The sequence below is a fragment of the Lontra canadensis genome, unplaced genomic scaffold (genome assembly GCF_010015895.1).
Source record: "Lontra canadensis isolate GAN:19392208 unplaced genomic scaffold, GSC_riverotter_1.0 scaffold58, whole genome shotgun sequence".
In the NCBI taxonomy this organism is placed as follows: domain Eukaryota; kingdom Metazoa; phylum Chordata; class Mammalia; order Carnivora; family Mustelidae; genus Lontra; species Lontra canadensis.
The window spans coordinates 508,307-534,950 of NW_022631052.1; the positions used below are offsets into that span (position 1 = coordinate 508,307).

The 26,644-nt window shown below is 45.7% G+C and overlaps 1 protein-coding gene across 2 annotated transcripts in view; it reads right to left on the bottom strand.

Moving 5' to 3' along the window:
- Positions 1-1,810: 1,810 nt before the first annotated feature.
- DYNLL1 (dynein light chain LC8-type 1) overlaps positions 1,811-26,644 on the bottom strand; it is a 31,096-nt gene continuing 6,262 nt past the window's right edge. Inside the window, exons 2-4 of one of the 2 annotated variants that reach the window (XM_032876147.1) lie at positions 21,538-21,631; positions 3,809-3,946; positions 1,811-2,235 (exon numbers count right to left, since the gene is read on the bottom strand). In XM_032876147.1, the coding sequence (XP_032732038.1) occupies positions 2,098-2,235; positions 3,809-3,940 (270 nt within the window). In that variant the 5' untranslated portion in view covers positions 3,941-3,946; positions 21,538-21,631 and the 3' untranslated portion in view covers positions 1,811-2,097. Of the gene's footprint in view, positions 2,236-3,808; positions 3,947-4,147; positions 4,283-21,537; positions 21,632-26,644 lie in introns of those variants that run through there. The other variant, XM_032876146.1, reaches the window with a different exon arrangement.

Here is a 26,644-nt window from a genome sequence, read left to right on the forward strand (position 1 = left end):
TCAAGTCTATTTCAAAAGCCTTTAGACATGCTGCCTCTAGGGCCAGCACAAGAGGGGTCATTTATGTACTTTCACTCACAAGATCTTGCTTGCTCTGTCATTGAAAAGCTTTCAGACACAGCTATCTATATACAACCATCTCAAAGAACAGAAAAGGGCATTTGACAAAGTGCTAAACCTTAAAAAACTTAGCTTACTTTTTTTTTCAGCCAGCTGGAGCCTATTGGTCTTTGAAATTAGAATTAACAAGGAGCAGACGCTGAGGGAATTTCATAAACTATCAACCCAATTCTATCTCCCTGGCAAAGTGGTTTTTTTTTTCCATATCTGAATTTAAAAAAAATTAAATAGTTAAAACCTGCCACTTCCAGGCAGTAGAGACAGGCCCGATCAAATGAAAACCCCCAATGCCCAGCCATTGTGGACTTAAGTCAACTCTAGGGTCTACTGCCAGAAGACTATCTGGAAGTAGGGCTAATGGAACAAGAATGATACAGCTTTGGGGGCTTCAAATAGAACTATAGCTAAGTCACTAAAAAGGGAAAGGAGCTAGAAAAAAGATGAATTATGGGAACATCTTCAGCATGTTCATATAAATAGAAACCTTAATCACCTCAGTTATACTCCCATTCCACAGAACCTCATTGTTCTTTCCTACAAAAAGCAGGGGGGAAATTTTTCTCCCATTTTAACTGCCGCCAATAAACATTTTTTTTTTTTTTTTTGCCTCTCTATTCTGAAACGCTCCCACTCCTAACCTAGCTCAACTTCACTATGATTCCTAAAACCCCAAGTTATAGTAGTAATAATCTCCCCAAAATGTTACAACCTAATGCTGTCCTTAAGATGGAGTCATTTCAACTATTATCCTCCCCTTATGTAGCAGTAGCTTGGCTGCTCAGAAATCCTAATTGCATCTCAGAGATCCAAAGTTTAAAACAAAAAGCTTTACCTCCTGTGAACACTCAAAACAGACTAGAAAGCCAGGACCTTCCTTGCATCTTCCTAAGAGGTGCGTGGGTTGTTTCAGCCTCTGGCATATTTCCTTTATGCCTACAAAAGCCAAGTCTGCTATATTTGCTTTTCGTCATAGAAAAGCATTTAAGTCTTCTTAAAATTGATAGCAGGAAACCTTTAATGAAGGTTACTTGTCCACAGCTTTAATTGGGTATTTTAATGAAAGCTTCAATTCACATTTAATTGTTAATGGGGTTTCTAAGCACAGCTAGTTAAAGCAAAGTACAGCAGGCTTACACGTTTAAATTCCTGCAAAGACTTTATTGGAATCACATGGAGGGCTGCTGCTCAAAAACTTTCATTTTCCCTCTTAAGACCACTTTAATCTTTGAGTGTCCTTTTGGGACAGGGCAGGAAAAGGGGACGGGGACGGACGGCCTAGAGCCCAGCAATTTCTCATTAGTGCAACTTTGTTATTGGCTTTACAGCCAAAGAGAACTTTGATAAAGTTCTCACATTCATCAACACCACCTGAGGCCCAAAGTCCAGAACAGCATCTTTTAACAAAATGAGCACTTAAGGATAGTATTTATCAGATTAGTACCGAGATTTAACCCGAGATTTAATCAAAAAGTTTCTCTGCCATGCATTTCTCAACATGCACTTCTGAGCAGTGGTCTTCCATACACGACAGCTGCAAGATGGGACAGATCAAAGACTCAAGAGCACTATGAAGAGGCTAGTCTATTACATCCCACAGAAACTCACTTCAAGGCCTGACCCCCAATAACCTATTCAAGATCAAGTAATAGGCTATTTTCGACCCTAGATTTGAACAAATCGTTACTAACACACACTTCTCCAACGGATTTATTTGAAAGGAATGGATTTTGAGGAGAAAAAACATGGGGCAGAGGTATGGAATAGAAAATAAATACAAATGTAAGCTGTTTTGCTAATTGTTTTATAACCACAACAAATTTGTACAGAGAATAGCCTGCACAAAACAACACAATAAAGGTTCAAAGATCGAGGTGTTCCCCCAGGCAAGGCTGAAGATTTCAGTCTCTGGTATTTGGAATTTAGGCTGCAGTCCTTGGTTTTGGATGGATCACTGGGTGTGTGACACAGTCCATGCGTTTAACCAGATTTGAACAGAAGAATGGCCACTTGGCCCAGGTAGAAGTAGATGAAGTGTTTGGTTTCATGTGTCACATAACTACCGAAGTTCCTCCCCACGATGCAGTGCCAGGTGGGGTTGTACTTCTTGTCAAACTCCTGGTTGGGGGGTGGGGGAGGGGGAAAGAAAAAGAACACTAGAATTTCAGTGCTAAACCAGAGGTCAGAATTTGCCTCCTAGATAAGCAGAGCCTGTAGGGGCAGAAAGAAGGAACGTTAGCATCTGCAAATTCTTAACATGAAAGAATGTTCCCCAGCTCCAAGTCGCCTACATAGTGCATTAATGCATACATACTTGCAGTCTGAGCTAAGCTGAGAATGGGGGCTGGGGAAGTAAAAGTCAGAAAGGGCAGCCTCAAAGACAGGGGCACTTTGTTACCATGGTAATTTCACCTTCATAGCTCCTAGGATAGGCTCCTTTATATAGAGAGCAGTGATAACAGTTCTAGTTTATCATGTTATGTGTAAACAAAACAAACAAAATTAGCCTCCTGTAAGTCATGCACCACAACATCCCAAATGGTAAATATTTAGCCCCAAATACCCCCTTCCCTAACTGCACTCCAGTATCACTGAAAACAAAAGATGTCCGAAGGGCAAAGCCTCAATTCGCATCTCAGCCACTGTGGATGCAAATTTAAAGGGCACAAGATACTCTGCAATCCACTGGTCCTACGAAAAGAACGCCAGAAGCAGAACCTGACAGTCACTTAGTCAGATTTTATCCTTAATTTCAATACCGCTCTCTTCCACATCTATCGTGATGGTGCTAATCTATCACCTGGTATACAAAGATAGCAAATTGCAGGAAGAGCTTTCCCTATCTTCCTCAGCCAAAGGGGCTCTGAGAACTAGAACGACGGTGGTAATATCCTCAGTAGGTGATTGTAGGGCAGGCGCCAAGGCCAATCTTTCTCTGTGTAATTCTTACAAGTCTCGGTGAGGAGTTACACAAAATTTGGCTCTCACCGTATGCAGCATTGACATCTTTTACATCTACTGGAATAACATTCTTACAAGCCAGAGGAACCCACTGCTGCGTTTGTCAAAAAAGGTACTTCTGTTCCATCTGAAGTCTTTCATCTCCCCATTCTCAACTGGGAACCCTCCCACGGCTTAGGCTGCCAGCTTCCTTCCCTTGCAGAAAACACAGCTCGGAGAAATTGGCAGTCCTGCCAGCTTTCTACAGACTGCCATTTACCAAGCCCTCACCCCAGCCCCCTAAACCACCACTACCACCCACTTTCCTTCAACTGCCGACTAACTCCCCACTGGAAGGCTGGCAAGAGCTCCCTCCGGCCGGGCTGGAAACACCCACGCAGCTCCCCCTCCCCCCTCAGAACACCCAGATGGATCCTCCGCGCAGGAATCAAGCAGAAGAGGGGGAACCGCTGCTCCCTGATCCTAGAAACCGTTGCTAGGTGGCGCTTTCCCCCTGCGGAGCTGGATAATAAAAAAACTTCGGGCGCGGAGGGTCTGGTCTTCTCATCAGGAGCGCAAAATTCATCTGCGTCCTTTCTGGAAACCTCTACACCCGAGGTGCCCTGCGTACCTCCAAGGATGTCTGCCACGCGTTCTGGGAGCGCAGGATCGGGGAGAAGGACTAAGTTGTGACTCGCCCCAGCTGCGCGCAAGCGGCCCGCGCCCCCCTGCCCGCGGGCCCCGTCCTCACCTTTTTAATATGGGCCGCAATGTCCTTCTCTATGTTATATTTCTCCAACGCCTGAGTTGCACACTCCACCGAGTCCTGTTGCATCTCCTCCGACATGTCGGCGTTTTTGATCACGGCCTTTCGGTCGCACATGGTTACCTGGGGGGCGAGGCCCGGGCAAGGGGTGAGGAGTTGGGGTGCAGGCTGCGCCTGCGAGGCGCCAGCTCCCCCAGCCCGCTCCTCCCGCCCCCCCACCCCACTTCTCAGAAAGCGCGGGCCGCGCGGACCGAACAGCGGGAGAAGTCCGGCGGGAGATGTAACTAGGCAGCGAAGCCCCCCGGAGTCCCCGGAGTCTCTCACCGAGGAGCAGGGGGCGACCAACTGCAACGGTCTCCTGGGGGAGGGGCTGGCGACACTCACACCCGGCAGGAGTCACGGTCGCTACCGAAGCCGTGGCGCATCTAAGGAGCCCCACGCCAGCCGCCGCCGCCTAGTGCTTAGGCCCCGCCCAGCCCCGCCGGCCCCGCCCACCAAGGAACGTCCCCATTGGCTTGACGCAGCCCCCAGAACTCTCCCATTGGTCCATGGAGTCAATGGTTCCCTCAGGATCTTTCTCCAGCATTTTGTTGCAGACCACAATGCATCTGTCGCGGCGTCGGTTGCCCCGGCAATGGGCCGCACGCGGTGAGGCCCACACAGCCCGAAGGTGGAGCTGGGGCAGGGTTGCGAGGACCACCCAGAAGACTAGAAGGGTGCAAGGGGACTTTGTGCCCAAGCCAAGAGAAGTGGCTTCAGATTTTCGAAGGTTGTCTGCCCCAGGGTGTGTTCTCGAATATCTTGGGAAGTTGTGTGTGCTACGTGTCCGCCATGTCCACCTCATGTCCAAAGGTTTTAAGGATTCTGGCTGAGGTAGCCCGTCCTTTAACTTAAACGGCATCTCTGAAGCAGCGCTGACTTTATGGGCGAGTAACCAGGGCAGTCTCAGAAGACGGATCCCATGGCTTGGTTTCATGCTTTAATCTCTCATTCTTGAATTTTTTTTTTTTTTTTAAAGCACGGGAACCCACATTTTCATTTTGCATTGGGCCCCACAAATTACGAACCTGGTCCTCTCTGAAATTTGGGGGGTGGGGTGAAGGTCTTCAGGAATGGGAGAGGTTTCTTTATCCTGGCTGGGCAGCGAAGACTTCTTTAAGGGGCTAGGATTACATCTGGGTGGATTTGGGAGTGCTGATCCCAAGGTGTGTGTGTCCAGGGTGGGGCTTCTTGCACAATGAGGCAAGTCTTTCCTGTGTGGGAGTTTCTGGGTTGGGGATTTAACTCTCGGGCGGAAGTAACCTAAGGGATAGAAAGGTGTCCCTCAGAGGTATTTTCCTCTGGCTTTGGGAGACTAACCACTAAGTGGTTAAAAAAAAGCTAGGTCTTGGGAGTTTGGGGAGCAGGGTCAGATCAGGATTTAAATCCCAGCACTGTCATTTACTAGCTGTTTGAATCTCAGTTTTCTTATCCACGAAGGAGGACTAAATATAAAAGAAAACCACTTCTTGGCATGTTGAAAATATTAAAAGCACTGATGCTCTTGAAGTTCTTCAGCGCAAGGTGTGGGATTGTATTCAGGGCTCAACGCATCTTATCAAAAACTATCAGCTTATGGAACTGTCCCAAGAGTCACAGCAAGATTTTGACCAATCCTTACATGCCTATGATGTGTTTTTGTACTTCCATAAACAAGTTCAGATTCATCATGCAAACAGAAGCTTTCTGTTTACATTTCTGCCTTTTCCTTCTTGACCATTACTCTTGTTATCCCAGAGCCCCTTATAGCAACTGGACAAGACAGGCACACAATTCCAAAGAGAAACAGATGGGAATAATGAAAAGAGGTTCAGGTACAACATATGCATATCAGTTAAATAAAATTAAGAGGCTTTTCCCAGTTCCAGGTTTCCCGTGGAGGGATTATGGGTTACAGGAGTTAAAATAGTTGTATATGGAGGAAGAAGTTGGGTTGGCAACAGGGGCGAGGCTGGGTTAGTGCTTCTACCTGACTTGGGTGTATGATTCAGAGCTGTGGAATCTTCTTATGAGGTCAGAGCCTGAATTTTTCTTGGGGGCCTTTTTATGAATATGTTTACATTTACTTTTTGAAAAAAAGATTGAGAGAGAAAGAGAGGCTCAGGAGCAGGAGGGGTGGGGGTGGGAAGGGAGAGGAATAGGGAGAGGGAATCTCAGTCTCGCAACCCTGAGACATGACCTGAACCAAAACCAAGAGTCGGACACACAACTGACTGTGCCACTCAGATGCCCCTATATTTACTTTTCATGTTTTTTTTTTTCATATATATTTATCCTTCTGGTCTATGGCTTGGACAACTTCTCCTCATTTGAATAGAAGGACCTGAGAGTAAAGCATGTACCATAATAAGAACAGCAGCTGTTTACTGAGTGGTTGTTTAGCCCCAAGTGCTTTCACTCAGTTATTCCTCACAACAGCTGGGCCTGGGATCCCTTTCCTCTGGTTTCCCTTTTGGCCTAGCTGTCTGCTCATTTGGATTTCAGCTCAAACGCCACCTTCCCTGAGCTCCCATCTCTACCTGCCACTAACCATCACCCTTTAGTGACTTTCTACAACACTTATATTTCCTCCATTGTACCTGCTTCATTTATTCCTTCAGAAGAATTATCTTGTATTTATTTGCTTGGTTATTGTCTCTCTGTCCCTGTCTTGCACCTTCAGCATCTAATTCAGTGTCTGCATTGACTCTAGACTACGTATTGCATTAAATATGCATTGAATTAAAATTACCAGGTTTTCTATCGCCATTTTACAGATTAGGACGTTGACTTTCTCAAGGTCACATTGTTTTTTGTTTAAGATTTTATTTATTTAAGAGAGAGAGTGAGAGAGCACAAGTGGCAGCAGTTGGGGGGGGCAACAGAGGGGGTGGCAGAGGGAGCAGCAGAGGGATTGGCAGAGGGAGAGGCAGAAGCAAGATCCCTGCTGAGCCGGGAGCCTGATGCAGGGCTTGATCCCAGGACCCTGGGATCATGACCTGAGCCGACGACAGACCCTTAACCGACTGAGCCACCCAGGTGCCCCTCAAGTTTACATTGTTAATAAATGAATAAGTTCCCGGTCTGGATGATCCTAAAAATCTATTCTCTTTCTCTCTCTTTCTTTTCTTTTCTTTTTTTTTAAGATTTTATTTATTTATTTGACAGAGAGGAAGATCACAGGTAGGCAGAGAGGCAGGCAGAGAGAGAGGGGGAAGCAGGCTCCCTGCTGAGTAGAGAGCCTGATGCCGCCGATCCCAGGAACCTGAGATCATGACCTGAGCCGAAGGCAGAGGCTTAACCCACTGAGCCACACAGGCGCACCATCTCTCTTTTTAATTGATTTGAGAGAAAGAACGGGAGAGCACAAGCAGTAGGTGGGGCCAGAGGGAGAGGGAGAACCAGACTCAGCAGGGAGCCCAACACAGGGCTGGATCCCAGGATCCTGGATTGTGACAGAGCCAAAAGCAGGCGCTTAACCAACCGAACCATCCAGGGGCCCCTGAATCTAATTTTTCAAGAGGGTGGGAGATCTGGGTTATTTTTGAGAGAAATATAATTTTTAAATGCTGGTCACAAATTGATTTTTTGAAATACAGAGCAGTCAAAAACAAAAATACGGTGCAGTCTAGATACAGCATATGGTCCTCTCATTCAGCTGAATACTCTCTTTTTGCAACCAGAAGACTGACTCAGAGAAGGTTTAATATAATAAATATATATATTTGGTCTTTGTCTAGAATTCTTGACACAGAGCTCTAAATACCCTTGGAGTGTTTTCTGGAATCTGCTTTTGTTATTCATAATGACCATTAACTATTGGTACCTGAGTTTATGCCAGTGAGGTGACTTTTTGTGGAAATGGGGCTGGATAGCTTGAGATATCTAGAAAGCTAGTCCCCAAAGAAACCGACCTTGTGATTAGAGGTTTAAAACTTTCCAACCCCCTTCCTCAGCCATGTCCCCGACCCTAACCCTCCCTATCTCCTCACCTTTTGTGAGCAGAGAGGGGTTGGAGATTAAATTCAATCTCCAGTGGCCATGCCTGTGTAATGAGATCTCCAAAAAAATTCCCCAACCATGAACCATGAACCATGGCACCCCTGGAGAGGGCATGTAAACTCTGCACCCCCTCCCAATATGCATCTCTCCCACTTGGCTGTTCCTCAGTTGTCCTTTATAATAAATCTGTAATAGTAAGTACAGTATGTTCTTGAGTTCTGTGAGTTGTTCCACAGAATTATCAAAGCTGAGGAGGTCGTCATGGGAACCCCCCAAATTTTTAGTCTGCTGGGCAAAGTGAAGGCAGCCTGGGAACCCCATTTGCAGGGACACCGGAAGTGGGGGCAGTCTTTTTTTTTTTTTAAGATTTTATTTATTTATTTGACAGACAGAAATCACAAGTAGGCAGAGAAGCAGGCAGAGAGAGAGAGGAAGGGAAGAAGGCTCCCTGCTGAGCAGAGAGCCCAATGCAGGGCTCGATCCCAAGACCCTTAGACTATGACCTGAGCCGAAGGCAGAGGCTTAACCCACTGAGCCACCCAGGCGCCCCCCCCTTTTTTTTAAGGATTTATTTATTTACTTATTTTGACAGAGGCTGGGGGGAGGAGCAGAGGGCAAGAGGGTTCCAAGCGGACTCCCCACTGGGTGCGGAGCCAGACGTGGGGCTTGAACTCAGGACCCTGAGATAATGACAGGAGCCAAAACGAAGAGTCAGCCGTTCAACTAACTGTGCCACCCAGGCGCCTCTGAAGTGGAGGCAGTCTTATGGGACTGAGCCTTAGCCAGTGGAGCTTGTGCTAACCCTGGGAGTCAGTGTCAGAATTGAATTGAATTGTTGGACACCTAGTTGATGTTGGAGAATTGAAGAATTTGTATGGAAAAATAAGTGCTTGGTGTTGGGGAGAGAGAGAAAAAAACAAAACAAAACAAAACAGTGATGGAAGTAGTGTCAGAAAAAAGACGCTACAGAAGGAAAAGGACCTGCATGTGGTTACACAGAGAGTTAGTTATGGAGCCTGGTCTGACTCCAAATCTGGTACTCTGTCACATCAGACAGACTGGCTCATCCTTGGGTGCCGGGATTTTATACTTTCTAGGAGTGAATGGAGTGTGTTCTATGCTCGCTAATTGGCACATAATGTTTGTGGAATGAATGCAGAATAAATGAATGGATATAGCACCAAAATGCCTACACTTAGAGCGGCACAAAAACAATACCTGGTGTAGTTCTGATTGGCAGCAGGGACGGGGGGCATCTCATCATAGGTACTACGGGATTCTCTGGGAAGGGGAGAAAGTGGAGACTCAACCTCATTCTTGGTTGATAAGAACCATCTGATCAGATTTACAAAGCCCAAGACTAGCTCATTTCCAGGGTCTTCTGGGAGTTCGGATGGCACTAAAGTAAACCCACTATGACTCCACCAAGTAGAAACCCCAGAGAAGTTTCCCAAATCATCTTCATAATTTTTGCCATACCTGCATCCTACCTCCTACTACTATTTATTTAATTAAAGTCCCTTTATTTTTAAAATTTTAAAAATGATATTTATTTATTTATTTATTTGACATGCACAGAGACACAAGCAGGGGGAGTGGCAGGCAGAGGGAGAGGGAGAAGCAGGCTCCCTGTGGAGAAAGGAGCCCAGTGGATGCAGGGCTCCACCCCAGAATCCTGGGATCGTGACCTGAGCTAAAGGCAGATGCTTAACTGACTGAACCACCCAGGGGCCCCTAAAATAAGTATATTTTTAAAAGGCCCCTGGGTGGCTCAGGTCATGATCCCAGGGTCCTGGGATAGAGCCCCGCATTGGGCTCTCTGTTCACCGGGAAGCCTGCTTCTCCCTCTCCCACTCCCCCTGCTTGTGTTCCCTCTCTCTCTATGCATCTCTCTGTCAAATAAATAAATACAATCCTAAAAAATAAAAAAAATATGGTGCCTGGGTGGCTCAGTTGGTTAAGCGACTGCCTTCAGCTCAGGTCATGATCCTGGAGTCCCAGGATGGAGTCCCACATCGTTCTCCCTGCTCGGCAGGGAGACTGCTTCTCCCACTGTCCTCTCTCCTCTCATGCTTTCTCTCTTTATCTCTCTCTCTCTCTCAAATAAATAAATAATTTTAAAAAATAATTTTTTAAAAAGGCAAATGTGTATATATATATATTTTTTTTAAAGATATTATTTATTTATTTGACAGACAGAGATCACAAGTAGGCAGGCGGCGGGTGGGGGGGGGAAGCAGGCTCCCTGCTGAGCAGAGAGCCCCATGCGGAGCTCAATCCCAGGACCGCGGGATCATGACCCGAGCCGAAGGCAGAGGCTTTAACCCACTGAGCCACCCAGGCGCCCGGTTCCTGATTTTTAAATGGAAATAATACCTTCATTATAAGGTGGTGGGAAGGGTTACATTAAATAATGCATCTAAAGACCTAACCAAGGTCCCCCCAAATGGTGACTATTGCTGTTATGTATTGAGAACTTACTATATGCCAGGCATTTGGGACACACTGTCTCATTGACTTCTCACAACTCTGTGGGGTGGATATCAAGAACTGCCGATCTCTTCATTACACAGAGAAGGAAAATAAGGTTCAGTAAAGTGAGGTCCCTTGCCTAAAGTCACACTGCTCAGAAATGACAGAGCTGGGTCTGACTCTGCGGTCACAGGTAGTAGGCGGAACCTCTGAGTTGTCCACCTTCCCAGACAGAGAGAGATGATGCATGTTCCTGAAGACTGTAGGTATCCCTGGATCGTGGCAGAAGCCTGCTACATATATGGATGGATAGATGGATGGATGGATGGATGGGTGGGTGGGTGGAAAGAAGGAAGGAAGGAAGGATGGATGGATATTTCAAACTAATTCAACACTGCTTCCTCTCACACTTGACCCTAGACTGGCTCTTGACTCTCTTGATCTTCCCTGGAGAAACTACCTTGTATTTTAGCCACCACACTTTCCCAGGGCCTTCAGAAAGCCCTTTGGGAATGTCCATATACAGGCTCGAGGGCTCAGAGCTATACCCTCCAACAAACAGCCTAGAGAAGACCACCTGCTCCACCTCCACTCGCCACTGGTCCAGGATTATACTGTTCCCAGCCATGTCCAGCAATCACTTTTCAAGGTTTTCTGGGACCTCAAGCCCTTGCTTGGACCAGTTCTGCCATCAACCTAGCAGCCCTAGCCCTCCCTTACCTGAAAGGACATGTGAGATGTGACCCTGCAGCTCCCAGAATTGATTCAAGGACTCTTGCCCAGAAAGGATGGGCTCCATGGGAGAGTGCATAAGGCCTAGGTCTGAATCCAGAAGCTTCCTCATAGAGAAGGGCTGGCACTTGCCTGGGGCTGGCAGGGCAACTAAGGTTTAGAGCCAAGTGCTGTGCTGCACTGCAGGGAGAGTGAGGACAGATAGGCTGGGACAACTCAGGGAAGAAAAATCTCCTCTCTGGCCAATAGCCAAGTCTTACCTGAGTGGACAGACCCCTCTGAAGCCTCACTGCTCAGCCTTCTGTCCATGGGGGGCAGCAGATGAATTCAGACACATCCAGAGAGGCCTAGTTAGCCCCCCATCAACTTCCAATGAGTGGTCAGAGCCACCCAGAGCAGAGGCTAAAAGCACAGACTCTGAGGCCATGCAGGCTTGGGTACGCATCCTGACTCTACCCCACCTAAGGTGTGTAGCCTTAGGTAAGCAAGTCCACCTCTCTGAGCCTCAGTTTTCTTATTTGTAAAATGGGGACTGCCATAGTCCTCGTTTCTCAGGGACAATTTGGAGATGGAGATGATGCGTGTAAAGTATATAGTGCAAGACTTGGCACATGGCAAAAGTCAACAATGCCAGCTACCAATTATTATTAATATTACCCTAAACCAGGATTTTTCCACCTTGGCACTAACATTTTGGACCAGAAAGTTTTTTGCTAGGAGGGGGACCATACTGTGCTTTGGAGGATGTTCTCAGCATTCACACCCTCTACCTACTAGACGCCGATTGTATTTCATGTCCAATTATCAACCAACAATGTCTACAGACAGCACCAAATGTCCTCTGGAGGGTGAAATGGCCCCAGTTGAGAATGACTGCTGTAAACAATCAAGACTTGAGTCCAAATGTCATGAGTGCCAAACTCACAGCCCCAGTGAAAGACCACAAGGCAGGCAGGTGGACTACAAATGAAGGGATGGGACATCCTGCAATTACGGAACAGGTTCCCTCCAGTGTGTGCTAAGAAGCTGGACCTGCATTTGCTCCGGGAGCTAACAGCCCCCCCTGACTCACTAGTGATCTCAATGTCACTCTTTAATTATATGCACAAATGGCCCCCCAGTTAAATTTCGATTATTCTAGGGCCCAAAGGGACAAGTCATGGGTATCTGATTTCAGGCATCTGCATTCTTTTTCACTTACAGGGAAAAAACTTGACTCTCCAGAACTCAAGAGTTCATTCAGAAATTTATTCATGACTGCTGAGAGATTGAAAAAAAAAAAGATTTTATTTATTTATTTGACAGACAGAGATCACAAGTAGGCAGAGAGGCAGGCAGAGAGAGAGAGGAGGAAGCAGGTTCCCTGCTAAGCAGAGAGACCGATGGGGGGCTTGATCCCAGGACCCTGAGATCATGACCTGAGCTGAAGGCAGAGGCCTAACCCACTGAGCCACCCAGGTGTCCTGATTTTTTTTTTTTTAAGATTTTAGGACTTTTGGGAGATTTTTGAGAGAGAACTAGGTGTCAGTCATTGTGCTGGGTGTGGAGGATTGTGATATTGTGACTTTAATGAGAAATATATATTTGATCTCCATTCAGGTTCCTGGCTCAGAGTTCCCAAAACCTTGGAATTTCTTGAGCACTTGAGAGAAATGGCAGTATCTGTTTTTTTCTTATATTTTAGTATTTTATTTATTTATTTGACAGAGAGAGAGCGCGTGCACGCACAAGCAGGGGGAGCAGCAGGCAGAGGAATAGGGAGGAGCAGGCTCCCCACTGAAGCCCCAGGCAGGGCTGGGGCCTAGGACCCTGGGATCATGACCTGAGCCAAAGGCAGACGCTTAACCCACTGAGCCACCCAGGTGCCCTCCCCACCCCTTTTTTTTTTCTTCCCCTTTTTAAACACATCTCAGCTATTGTTATCATTTTATTTGTAAATAATTAGTTTGTGTCTCTATGGTACATCTTTTGTTCTAACATTTGGTCTCTAGTTTCAGTTCCTGAACTGGGTGAAATGGGTGAATTGGAGGTCTTGTTATCATAACAAGTCTTTCTCTACTATGTTTATGTTAATGTTAATAAGGTTTATGTTAATGAAGTGACTTTTGGAAAGTACCTAAGGATAGGAGCTGATTGCTAGCGGAGCCAACCATTAGAAGGTTGGAACATTCAGCCCTACCCTTGACCTCCAAGGGAGGGGTGAGGGGCTGGAGGTTGCATTCAATAACTAACAATTAATGCCAATGACCTAGTCAATCATCCTATGTTTTGAGGCCTCCATAAAAACCCAGAAGGACAGGGTTTGGAAAGCTTCTGGGTTGGTGAATATGTGGACATGCAGGGAGAGTGGCATGCCGGGAGCTCTGAGCTCTCTTCCCATACTTTGTCTTACACGTATCTTCCATCTGGCTATTCCTGAGTTATATCCCTTCATAATAAACTGGTGATCCAGTAAATAAAATGTTTCTCTGAGTTCTGTGAGTTCTTCTATCAAATTAATCAAACCCAAGGAGAGGGTCATGGAAACCTCTGATTTATAACCAGTTTTTCAGAAGTATATGTCACACACACACACACACACACACACACACACACACAGAGAAGCAGCAGCAGTCATACAGGCAACAACCTGCACTTGTGACTGGCTTCTGCAGTGGGATGGGTGGGACAGTCTTGCAGGACTGGGCCCTTAACCTGTGGATTCTAATGCTATCTCCAGGCAGAGAGTGTCAGAATTGAGGTGAATTGTAGGAAACCCAGGTGGTGTCCAGACAATGCTTGTTGGTGTGAGGGAAACCCCCTACCCCATATAGAGTAATTGGTGACCAAAACCCTACTAGGAATGTATAAGAGGGTTGCCTGGATGGCTCGGTTGGTGAAGCATCCCTTGATTTCGCTCAGGTCATGATATCAGGGTCATGAGATGGAGCCCCTGCATCCACTTCCGCACTGGGCGTGGGGCCTGCTCGGATTCTCCCTCTCCCTCTGCTGCTCCTCTCCCCTCACTCACACACACTCATACTGTCTCTCTCTCCCCCTTATAAAAAAAATCTTTTAAAGGAATGTACAAAAGAACAAAATGGGCAATGTCCCATCTTCATGGAACCTATATTCTAATAGGAGAATAAAGACAATAAACAAGCAAAAATAAGTCATGCCCTGGGGCGCCTGGGTGGCTCAGTGGGTTAAAGCCTCTGCCTTCAGCTCAGGTCATGATCTCAGGGTCCTCAGATCGAGCCCCCCATCGGGCTCTCTGCTCAGCAGGGAGTCTGCATCCCCCTTTCTCTCTGCCTGCCTCTCTGCCTATTTGTGATCTCTGTCTGTCAAATAAATAAATAAAATCTTTAAAAAAATATATGTCATGCCCTGATAAGTGAAATGAATAAAAATAAAGTAGAATAAGAGAACCAAAGGTGATAGGATGAGGAGTCTTGATTTTAATAGAGGTTTCTGGGAAGGACTCTCCAAGAAGGTGCCATTTGAGCCAAGATTTGATGACCAGGTGGAGGATGGGGTGTGGAGAAGCCCGTGGAGGCAGAGAGGCCAGGCAGAGGTAGGAATAGAGCTGGCTGGATTTTAGATATATTCTGAGGGAAGAGCTGGCAGATTTGCTGATTAATTGAATGCAAGGTGTGAGGGAAGAGAGGCATCAAACATGACTCCAAAACTTGCGGCCTGAACAATGAGAAGAATAGATCGGGTTGGGGAAGGCTGGCCAAAACAGAAACAAAAAGTTGCTTTGGCCATGTTAAGTTTAAGATGCTTATTCCAAGTGGAGGTGTCAAATAAGTAGTTGGATATATGAGTTCTGGGAAGAGGTCCAGACCAGTGCTATAATTTGGGGAGTCATCAGTTTATAAGTGACATTTAAAGCCATGAGACTGGATGAGGTCATCATAGAGGGAGGAGTACGTGAAGATGGAAGAGGTAATGCTTATTCAGCTAACAACATTCTCCGAGCTTTTAACATGGGCCAGGCCCCAAGGTAGGTGCTAGGTACAGAGATGTATATCCTTAGGCACCTGCCCAAGAGACGCTCCATTACTTATTTAATTTTTCCTGTCTAAATGCTTTGGCTTAGAGGATAAACATCGGGAGTTCCTGCCGTGCCTCTTAGTCACTTAATTTTTTCCAACAGATACTTACTGAGCACCTACTTGTACAAGGCCCCTGTTTAGGCACTGGGGTCATGAAAGAAAATAAGTCGGATAAGGCTTCATACTAATGGTATTTACATTTTGTATGTGGAAGAGGTGGGCATTGAACAAGATGCATACGTTGATGTGATTACGGTTGTGACAAATGCAATGACAGAGAACGTAGGGTAGTAGGAGAGCTGTTAATGAGGCCTGTGCCCTAGTCTGGGAGGTAGGAAGGCTCTCCTGGGAAGTCACATTTGAGTAGCAATCTAAAGGAAGCTGTACTTGCAGAAGGGGACATGCAGAAGTTTCTCAGGTGAAAGGAATAGCACAGGTCAAAGATCTGAAGGCTTGAAGGAGGCTGACAACTGAGGAAGGCCAACTTGGCTACATAGAAGTGATCTGGGGGAATGGGAGAGATGAAGCTGGGGGTGCGGGATTGGGCAACAGCCAGACCTTCAAGGCCTTGTGAGCCTAGCTAAGACCACATGGATTCTCTCCTGAGGCCATCACTGGCCCCAAAAAGCTATAGGTTGCGCTTCATGTGATCATAGGGTCACTAAGAAGGGTAGATCAGGGCAGGGAGCCAATGTGGCAGCCAAGTCACCACAGAAGAAGTATTTGACTGTTGCCCCTTTGCCTCAGTCTCTTGCTTGACCCATTTTAGGCATCTGTTTGCAGAGCCCCAGTTCTCTCCAGGGCAGGAGGGATGTCCTCTCTCAGAGGAGTAGAACCCCTGGTGCCCCCAAACTTGGCATCTGGGGATCTCAAAGCCAGAATTTAAGGCTGCACATAAAAGTCTTCTTCTTGGGGTGCCTGGGTGGCTCAGTGGGTTAAGCTGCTGCCTTTGGCTCAGGTCATGATCCTAGGGTCCTGGGATCGAGCCCCGCATCAGGCTCTCTGCTCCCAGGGAGCCTGCTTCCTCCTCTCTCTCTGCCTGCCTCTCTGCCTACTTGTGATCTCTGTCTGTCAAATAAATAAATAAAATCTTAAAAAAAAAAAAAAGTCTTCTTCTTCTTCTAGGTGCCACTCCAGAGATATTACAGAAAGTCCCTGGCTTAGGATGGTTAGACTTAAGATTTTTTGACTTTACAACGGTACAAAAGTGATACACAAACCATACTTTGAATTTTGATTTTGGATCTTTTCCTAGGCTGGCGATGTGTGGTACTCTACGCTCTCGCCCACAGCTTCCCGCCAGCCATGCAGTCACAAGGGTAAAAGTCTGATATACACTTACAGCCATTCTGCTTCTCACTTTCAGTACAGTGTTCAATAAATTACATGAGCTAGTCAACATTTTATTATAAAATATGGTTTGTGTTGGATGATTTTAATCATCTACAAGCTAATGTAACTGTTCTGAGTACTTTTAAGGTAGGCCAGGCTAAGCTATGCTTTTCAGTAGGTTAGGTATATTAAATGCATTTCCGACTTAGGATATTTTCAACTTATGATGGGTTTATTGGAATAAAACCCATTGAAAGCCAAAGATCTGTATTTCATTAAGCACAAGTGCCAGGTTGTTCTGGCCAGAGCCTCTGTGACACTCTTCTCTATGATTATTTTCTAGAGTTCATATAAATTAGATTCCTGGATTTATGGGCCCTTTACCATCGGGCTATAAAGTAAAATAATTAGTGCAGCCAATTGCAACTGTTCTGTCTCGATGTCATAGCCATCACAGGTGTGAAATATTTAGAGAACCAGTTTTCTTTCCTGACATCCATTTTTTATTAAAGATCATAAAAATAATAAATGTGCAAAGTAAAAGATGCAGAACACAAAGAATTAAATTATAATGATTAACTGTATAAAGAGGAACACTGTTAATATTTTGCCCTAAAAATCATTTTTTCAGGGGCGCCTGGGTGGCTCAGTGGGTTAAAGCCTCTGCCTTCGGCTCAGGTCATGATTCCAGGGTCCTGGGATCGAGCCCTGCATCGGGCTCTCTGCTCAGCAGGGAGCCTGCTTCCTCCTCTCTCTCTCTGCCTGCCTCTCTGCCTACTTGTAACCTCTGTCTATCAAATAAATAAATAAATAAATCTTAAAAAAATCATTTTTTCAATACATATATACATATGTATTGTAGTTAGGTAGGATACCTACCATACTGTAAATATCATTTTTTAAAAAGATTTTATTTATTTATTTAAGAGAGAGAGACCGCATGAGCAGGGTGGAGGGTGTGGCAGAGGGAGAAATAGACTCCCTGCTGAGCAGGGAGCCCAATGTGGGCTTGATCCCAGGACCCCAGGATCTTGACCTGAGCCAAAGGCAGACACTTAACTGCCTGAGCCACCCAGGTGCCCCTGTAAATATCATTTTCGTTATATGCTTTTCCATGTCCTTAAAAGCCTTCTACAATATTATTTTTCTTAAAAAAAAAAAAGATTTTACTTATTTATCTGAGAGAGAGATCAAGAGAGAGAGAGAGAGCACAGGCGGGGAGAGAGGCAGAGGCAGAGGGAGAAGCAGACTCCTGCTGATCAGGGAGCCCAACTCTGGGCTCGATTCCAGGACCCGGGATCACGACCTGAGCTGAAGGCAGATGCTTCACCAACTGAGACACCCAGGTGCCCCCAACATAATCTTTCAATAGCTTCTTAATAGTCCATCCATAACTATTTCCATCCATCACTTTTTGAAACAATCCCTTATTATTGGACACTTGGGTTGTTTCCAGTTTTTCAGTATTGTAACAACACTTTGTCCTGATGAACATCCTTCAAAGTTAAAAATAATCTTTGTTTTATTCTACTTTCAGAAGTAATAGGTACTCATTGTATAAAAGTCAAACACTGTAGAATCTGGAAAAGAACGTTCCCGGTAATCTCACAACTCAAAGATAACAACTGTTAAAATTAGATTTTTTAAAAATGCGTAGAATAGTCTTTCTTCTTTCTTTTTACCAAAACAGGATGATTCTGAGTTTTCCATGTCACGACATATACATCTGCTTCATTCTTTTGATAATCTTCCTGACATCCCCCCACCATCGCTATCTGCCCACGCACATCTGTATGCACACACCGCCTCCCCTCCATGTCCCAGGCATGAACCGCAAGTGCTCCTATCTAAGGCCATCTTCTTGGCCCTGAGTCCATCTCCTCTCACTTCTCTGATAGCCAGTGTGTCAAATCCTGCATCATTAATTTCCTGCATCTCCTGGATTATTTCCATTAGTGTACAAACATCCTGCAACACTCTCCACCTTTAACAAATGCCTTCCTTACCTCTACATTCTCCTCTAGCTACCAACCCATTCAGCTCTCCTCCAAAGAGCTGTCTATGCAGTTAGCACTCCCTCATCTGTGGATAGCACCCCCTCATCATACGTTCCAAGACGCCCTGGGGATGCTTGAAACCACAGATACACAGAATCCTCCGTATACATGTTTTTCCTGTACAGACATACCTGTGATAACATTTAATTTATGAATCAGGCACAATAAGAGATGGACAATAGCTATACTAACAATCAATAATTAACGATTAGTAATAATTAACAATAAAATGGAACAAGTATAACTGTAGAACAATTATAGAACTGTCATAAAAGTTGTGTGAATATGATCGCTCTCTCTCAAAATATCTTATTGTGCTGACCTCTCCCTTCTTGTGATGCTCTGAGATGATAAAATGCCTGTACGATGAGACGAAGCGAGGTGAATGGCAGGCATTGTGACGTAGCATTAGGGCTACTCTTGACTTTCTGAGGATAGTCAGAAGGCGGATGCTCTGCTTCCAGACTGAAGCTAGAACCAGGGGAAGTGAAACCGTGGACAAGGTCGGGAGTAGGGGTGGGGGGAGGGAACTATCTCAATGTCTCTGATTCAGAATTATGAGAAATGAATTTTTGGGTGTTTAAAAGTCACCCAGGGGGCGCCTGGGTGGCTCAGTGGGTTAAGCCTCTGCCTTTGGTTCAGGTCATGATCTCAGGGTCCTGGGATCGAGCCCCACATGGGGGTCTCTGCTCAGCATCAGGAGGTCTCTGCACAGCGGGGAGCCTGCTTCCCTTCCTCTCTCTCTGCCTACTTGTGATCTCTGTCTGTCGAATAAATAAACAAAATCTTAAAAAAAAAAAAAAAAGCCACCCAGTCAGTGGTATTTTGTTACAGCAGCCGGAACGTACTGAGACACAGCCCATTGCCAATTGTCTCCTCCATTCACTGCACCAAAACAGCTTATCAAGGTGACCCGTGACTGCCACATGCTAAATCCAGCTACCAGTTCTCAGCACTTCCATGGATGAACTCATCACAATTCGCTTTCTTCTCTTCTGAAACTCATTCTTTGCTTGGATTCCTGGATCCCTGAGACTCTCACAGCTCTCCTTTCTCCCTGGGTGCTCCTCCTTGGCTTCAGCTGCTTGCCAGCGTTTTCTCCCTGACCTCTGAAGAAGGGAGTGTCCCAGGCCTCACTCTTTGGGCCACTTCTCATAGTCTCTATTTTCACGGCTCTAAACACTATCTCTATGCCCAGAACTCCTATTTTAGTCCACTGGGGCTGCTGTAACAGAACGCCATAGACTGAGGGGCTTAGAAACAACCAAAATTCATTTCCACGGTTTTGGAGGCTGGAAATCCACAATCAGGGTGCTGACATGGTTGGGTTCTGGTGAGAGCCCTCTTCCTGGGTTATAGCTGGCTTTCTTCTTCCTGTGTCCTCAGATGCTAGAAGGAGCAAGGGACTTTCTGAGGTCTCTTTTATTATAAGGGCCCCAGTCCTATTCTTAAAAGTTCTACCCTTATGGCCTAATACTTCCCCAAAGCCCTACCTCCCCATCCTATCACACATACGTTTCAACATATGAATTTTGGGGGTGCATAAACATTCAGTCTGCAGGAAGCCCCAAATTTGTAGTCAGCCAGGAAAAAACTGGGTATACTGGGAATCCCATTTGTGGCCCTTGCCTAAAGTAGGGATGAGTCTTACAGGACTGAGCCTTTAACCCGTGGGGTTCAGTATGAACTCCGGGTAGTGTCAGAATTAAATTGAATTGGGGTGCTTGGGTGGGTTAGTTGGATAAGTGTCTGACTTTGGCTCAGGGCCCTGGGATTGGGCTCTGCACTCAGCAGGGAGTCTGCTTGTCTCTCTCCCCGTCCCTTTGTCCCCCGACCCCGCTCATGCTCTCTCTCTCCCTCTCAAATAAAGAAATAAAAATTTTTTAAAAAGATTTTATTTATTTATTTGACAGAGATCACAAGTAGGCAGAGAGGCAGGCAGAGAGAGGAGGGGAAGCAGGTTTCCTGCCGAGCAGAGAGCTCCATGAGGGGCTCAATCCCAGGACCCTGGGATCATGACCTGAGCCAAAGGCAGAGGCTTTAACCCACTGAGCCACCCAGGCACGCCAAGAAATAAAATCTTAAAAAAAAAAAAAAAAAGGAATTGAATTGTTGAACACAGAGTTGGTGTTGGAGAATTGGAGAATTGAGATGGAAAAATGACACATTACATGTCCAAAAAACAAAAAACACCAGAGGTAGTCACTGGGTATTAGGACAGTGCTAGATACACAGACTTCAACAGATATAGAAATTATAAGTCCCAAACAGAAAAAAAGGAAAGACGTGAATAAATGGAAAGTAACATCAAGGTTCTGGATGGGAAAGCCAAATATAGCAAGAATGAAAAAATTTTCCACATGTAAATTTATAGATTTAACACCATTCCAATTAAGATACTAACAAAATGTTGTACAGAACTTGACAGATGTTAGATTATGCTTAGATAAATCATGGGGTGCCTCGGTGGCTCAGTTGGCTAAGCGTCCCACTCTTGATTTCAGCTCAGGTCATGATCTCAGGTTTGTGAGGCTGAACCCCAGGTAGGGCTTTGCACGGGGCATGGAGCCTGCTTAAGATTCTCTCTCTCGGGCTCCTGGGTGGCTCAGTGGGTTAAGCCGCTGCCTTCGGCTCAGGTCATGATCTCAGGGTCCTGGGATCGAGTCCCGCATCGGGCTCTCTGCTCAGCAGGGAGCCTGCTTCCCTCTCTCTCTCTGCCTACCTCTCTGTGTACTTGTGATCTCTCTCTGTCAAATAAATAAATAAATAAATCTTTAAAAAAAAAAAAAAAAGATTCTCTCTCTCCTGGGTCGCCTAAGTGGCTCAGTTGGTTAGGCATCTGACTCATGACTTTTGCTCCGGTTATCATCAGGCCCCAGCATGGAGCTCTGCGTTCATTGGGCAGTCGGCTTAATACTCTTTCTCTCCCTCTCTCTCTGCCCCCCTCCCCACAAAAGAGTCTGCAAATCATCAACACAACTAAGCCTTTCAGAGGTACAAATTAGGAGGAAAGTTCTAGACTGGGCTCATACAGTTCTTGCTACCACTGAATACCAAAACTCACCAAGTCAGGGATCTGGCGGCCACGGAGAGTTTGGTCAAGCAAAAGACTGGGGAGGCAGAGGTGGAGAAATCAATGTTCCAAGAAGGAGCAGCCCCTGTGAGGATCAAGCACAGGCTTTCAGACACAGAGAAGCTGGCTGAGGAGTAGTGGGAGATGAGGAGAAGCTGGGAGAGGCACATGATGAAGAGCAAAGATAAGGGTGTGGAGATGGGGCTCTCTCCAGGAGGCACTTTGTCTCTCCTCCACTGCTGAGTCCCTAGTTTTTAGCCCAGAGCACCCAATAGATGTTCTGTATCTTGGAGATCTTTTCATACCTGCGTATATGGACTTGGTTTTTGTAACATCTGCAAAGTGTTCAGGCCTCCACGTTTTCCCTGTGACAGGTCCCCACCGATGGACCTGGAGATGGCTTCCAGTTATTATTAGGGAATCACAGTCATTATTAATAAACATCCTAGCTTTTCCAATACAGCTCCCTCTGTGGCCCTTCTTCCCAAAGGCCAGGAGGGATCTTTGGATTTTTATTTGGTCCAGTTTTGCTCTCCTGGTTCCCAAACAAGCACCCTTTTGCTATTCATAGTCCCCTCAGAGACTGTGAGACTATAGTCCCCTCAGGCCTTCCCCTCCCCCCAGCCTACCCCCCTTTACAATCATCCTATTCAGAGATGATATACAGTAAACTTATTTGTATGGTAAAGGCAACTCACGCTGATTTCTACTGAGCCCCTGAAATACTCAGGTCTTACATGTATATACCCTAACCCACGTGGGCTCTGATTTACATTAGGGCTTCTCACTGTAAGTCATCTGTGGTTCTAGAGGGAGAAAGAACACCCCTCACCCCCAACACAGACCATTCTTGTGCTGAGCTACTGAGCTTTCCCCAGAGCACCAAGCTCTTTTTGGCCCTCCCAGCTTTCTCTGCACAAGGTCTTCCTTCTCTCCTCAGGACCAAGCGAACACCAGCTGGTTCTTCAGGTCTCACAAGCCACCCCCTCCAGGAAGCCTTTCCTGAATACCCACTCCAGCCTGGGTGAAGAGCCGCAGACGCACCCCATTATTTCTTGTAGCACATGTCCCACTTTGATACATTTTTTTTTTTAGTTCTCCGTGAACTGCATCAGGGCTGACTTTGGGTCTTGTTCACTGTTTTGTCCCTGGCGCCCACCACAGAGCCAGGCGGTTCTGTGGCTCAATACATATCTGTTGAATGAATGAACAAATGTGAAGCGCGCAAGGAGGGGGGAAGCCACCAGAGTCCCAGATGCCACGTACACGACCGTGGTCTCTTACACCTGGGGAAGAAGCATTCTCTAAGGGACAAAAACCTGGCTTCCTGCAGATACCTTCAAGGAGTCTGTCACAAGACAACTGGCAACCCAAGGGAAAGGATGGAATAACAAAAGAAACTGGTCTCCAGCTGCCTCGCTCCAGGGAATGTTTGTCAGTGTGACATTCACAGAAACCCTGCACAGGGCTGACTGAGGGGGAGAGCCTGCCGCAGCCAGACAGAAGGGAGTTCAGCTACTGTGCATGTGTTAGCACTGAGCAACGTGTGGCTTAGAAACTTCTTGGCTCTGCTTTCATTTTTTTTTTTTTTACTTAAAAAAATCTCCAGATATTTAATATTCATATACATATTTTTTTGCCTTTAAGAAATGTTTTTATTTTTCAGGTGCTGTTACCAAATTATATTGACAGAGTTCATTAAAAATCTGCTTAGTACAGGGGCACCAGGGTGGCTCAGTGGGTTAAAGCCTCTGCCTTCGGCTCAGGTCATGATCCCAGGGTCCTGGGATCAAGCCCCGCATCGGGCTCTCTGCTCAGTGGGGAGCCTGCTTCCCTTCCTCTCTCTCTGCCTGCCTCTCTGCCTACTTGTTATCTGTCAAATAAATAAATAAATAAATAATCTTAAAAAAAAAAAAATAAAAATCTGCTTAGTACAAAACTGATTCGATCCAAAAACATTAGGATTCTAATAAATAAGTGCATCTTCTTGCTGCATTTTATATATATATATATATATAATTAGCACTGTCATTAATCAATTCACACTGCTTCAACCCTTTGCTTGTTTCTGGTTTACTCTGCCATAAAATGAGTTTCAAAGGTATGTGATAGGGTGGGGACTTTTTTTTTTTTTTAATATTTTATTTACTTATTTGACAGACAGAGATCACAAGTAGGCAGAGAAGCAGGCAGAGAGAGATAGGAGGAAACAGACTCTCTGCTGAGCAGAGATCCTGATGTGGGGCTCAATCCCAGGACCTGGGATCATGACCCGAGCTGAAGGCAGAGGCTCCAACCCACTGAGCCACCCAGGCGCCCTGGGTGGGGACATGTTTAAGGAATAGTTCTAGGTTGAGGATAAGGAATTTGGGGCTGAGAAAAAACACGGTGAACTCAAGGAGCCCATCTGCCATTTTGTACCTCAGTTCCCCTTTTCTGGAGCTAGAATAACTCTTTTTTAAGTACTAGTTAATAAAGTCGACAGGTGATTAAGCACTGTTTTTTGTTTGTTTTTTTGTGTGTTTTTTTACTTTTATTCGACAGACAGACAGAGATCACAAGTAGGCAGAGAGGCAGGCAGAGAGAGAGGCGGGATGCAGGCTCCCTGCCAAGCCGAGAGCCTGATGTGGGGCTGGATCCCAGGACCCTGGGATCATGACCTGAGCCGAAGGCAGAGGCTTCAACCCACTGAGCCACCCAGGTGCCCCATTAAGCACTGTTAAAAAGAAAACTACAGGGAGCCTGCTTCCCCTTCTCTCTCTGCCTGCCTCTGCCTACTTGTGATCTCTGTCTGTCAAATAAATAAATAAAATCTTTTTAAAAAGAAGTACCAAAAAAAAACCACAGGCCCAAAATGGTGTCACGGAGGTTAAGACCCTAAGTCGGTAAAGCAGGACTTCTAACCCAACTGCAGTTTCAACAGCCGCCCCCCTCCCCCACCCTGAAATGTAATGTTTAACCAGTCAACAGGGGAATTTTCTGGTTAACACTAGGAAATTTACTGATAGGCCCCTTCAGTTCCCCTCTGGAGGGTGACTTTGCCTAAAACAATGGATTCTTTGCTAATCATTTGCTTTTATCCATTCCCTCTCTACCTTTAAAAACCTTTCCTTTTCGGTAGCCTTTGGGATCTCTTATTTGCTTGCTAGACTGGATGCTGCCTGATTCAAAAATCAATTAATAAAGCCAATCAGAGGGATCGTCTGACTGACTGGCTCAGTCAGAGGTGCATGTGACTCTTGACCTCAGGGTCGAGAGTTCAACCCACAATGGTGTAGAGATTACCATAAATAAATAAATAAATAAATAAACAACAACAACAAAAAAGCCAATTAGATCTTTAAAATTTAAATTATTGTTATTTCATAGCACCTACTATGTTCCAACATAACATGGCTGTAAAGGGAAGTGATTGGTCTATGTGCTTCTTAATCTTTTCTGGGGGGATGTTTTATAGATCATTGTGAATGATGAACAGCATCACCCTATATGGTAGCCACTAGCCACATCTGGCTATTTAAAATAATATTAACCAGGGCTCGGTGGGGCAGGGGCCGGTGGGGGTGGCGCTCAGTCAGATAAGCATCTGACTCTCGATTTCCGCTCAGGTCATCATCTCATGGGCTGTGAGATCAAGCCCCATGTCGTGGGGCCCCATGCTCATCACGGAGTCTGCTTGAGATTCTCTCTCTCCCTCTGCCCCTTCCCCAACTCTTCGTGCTTCTCTCTCTCTAAGGAACTAAATCTTTATAAAGTAATAAAGTAATATTAAGTAATTACAATTAAATACAATTAAAAGTTCAGTATCTCAGTTGCAGTAGTCACATTTTGAGAGCTTGACAGTCACATGGTGCTAATGACTACCACACAGAACTCAGACACAGAATGTTTCCAGCATCACATGAAGTTCTATTGGACAGCACTACATATATATTCTCCCTAGAATAAAGACTTTTCTGTTCACATGCAATACTTTGCATCCAACTTTACAACCTTCACAATTTTGCAGGGTTGGGGTGGGGGTTATTCACTGGTCCCTAAGGCCCCTGAATCCAAGAAAAAGAAGCCCTGATATGACAAGCAATTTGAGGACTCCATCTCAGAATACAGCAAGTTGGGGCACCTGGGTGGCTCAGTGGGTTAAGCGTCTGCCTTCAGCTCAGGTCGTGATCTCAGGGTCCTGGGATCGAGTCCCTCATAGGGCTCTCTGCTCAGCGGGGAGCCTGCTCCCTCAACCCTGCCTGCCTCTCTGCCTACTTGTGATCTCTGTTAAATAAATAAAATCTTATTTTTTTATTTTTTTATTTATTTGACAGAGAGAGAGAGAGAGAGAGAGAGAGATCACAAGTAGGCAGAGAGGCAGGCAGAGAGGAGGAAGCAGGCTCCCTGCTGAGCAGAGAGCCCGACGCGGGGCTCGATCCCAAGGCCCTGAGATCATGACCTGAGCCGAAGGCAGAGGCTTAACCCACTGAGCCACCCAGGCGCCCCTAAATAAATAAAATCTTTAAAAAAAAAAAAAAAGAATATAGCAAGTTGACAAAAATAAAGCAACAAAGCTACTGTAAATTCAGTAAGCTCACTGCTTTAATTTTACCTCCTCAGGTAAAAGGGGGGGTGCCTACCTTCTGGCCACATTCAAAAAAACATCAGCTTAGGGGTCCCTGGGAGGCTCAGCCATTAAGTGTCTGCCTTCAGCTCAGATAATGATCCCAAGGTCCCAGGATCCAGCCCCACACCGTGCTCCCTGCTGAGCAGGGAGCCTGCTTCTCCCACTCCCTCTGCCACTCTATCTCTCTCTCAAATAAATAAATAAAATCTTAAAAACAACAATGGCAGGGGCGCCTGGGTGGCTCAGTCAGTTAAGCAGCTGCCTTCTGCTAGGTCATGATCCCAGGGTCCTCACATCAGGCTCCTCCCTCAGCAGGGATCCTGCTTCACCCTCTCCCTCTATTCCTTCCCCTGCTTGTGCTCTCTGTCAAATAAATAAATAAAATCTTTAAAAAAACCCCCAAACATCCCAATAGCAACAACAACAACAACAATATCAGCTTATTATCCAAAAATAACTGAAAAACAATGTTAAGGATTTTCTGCAGTC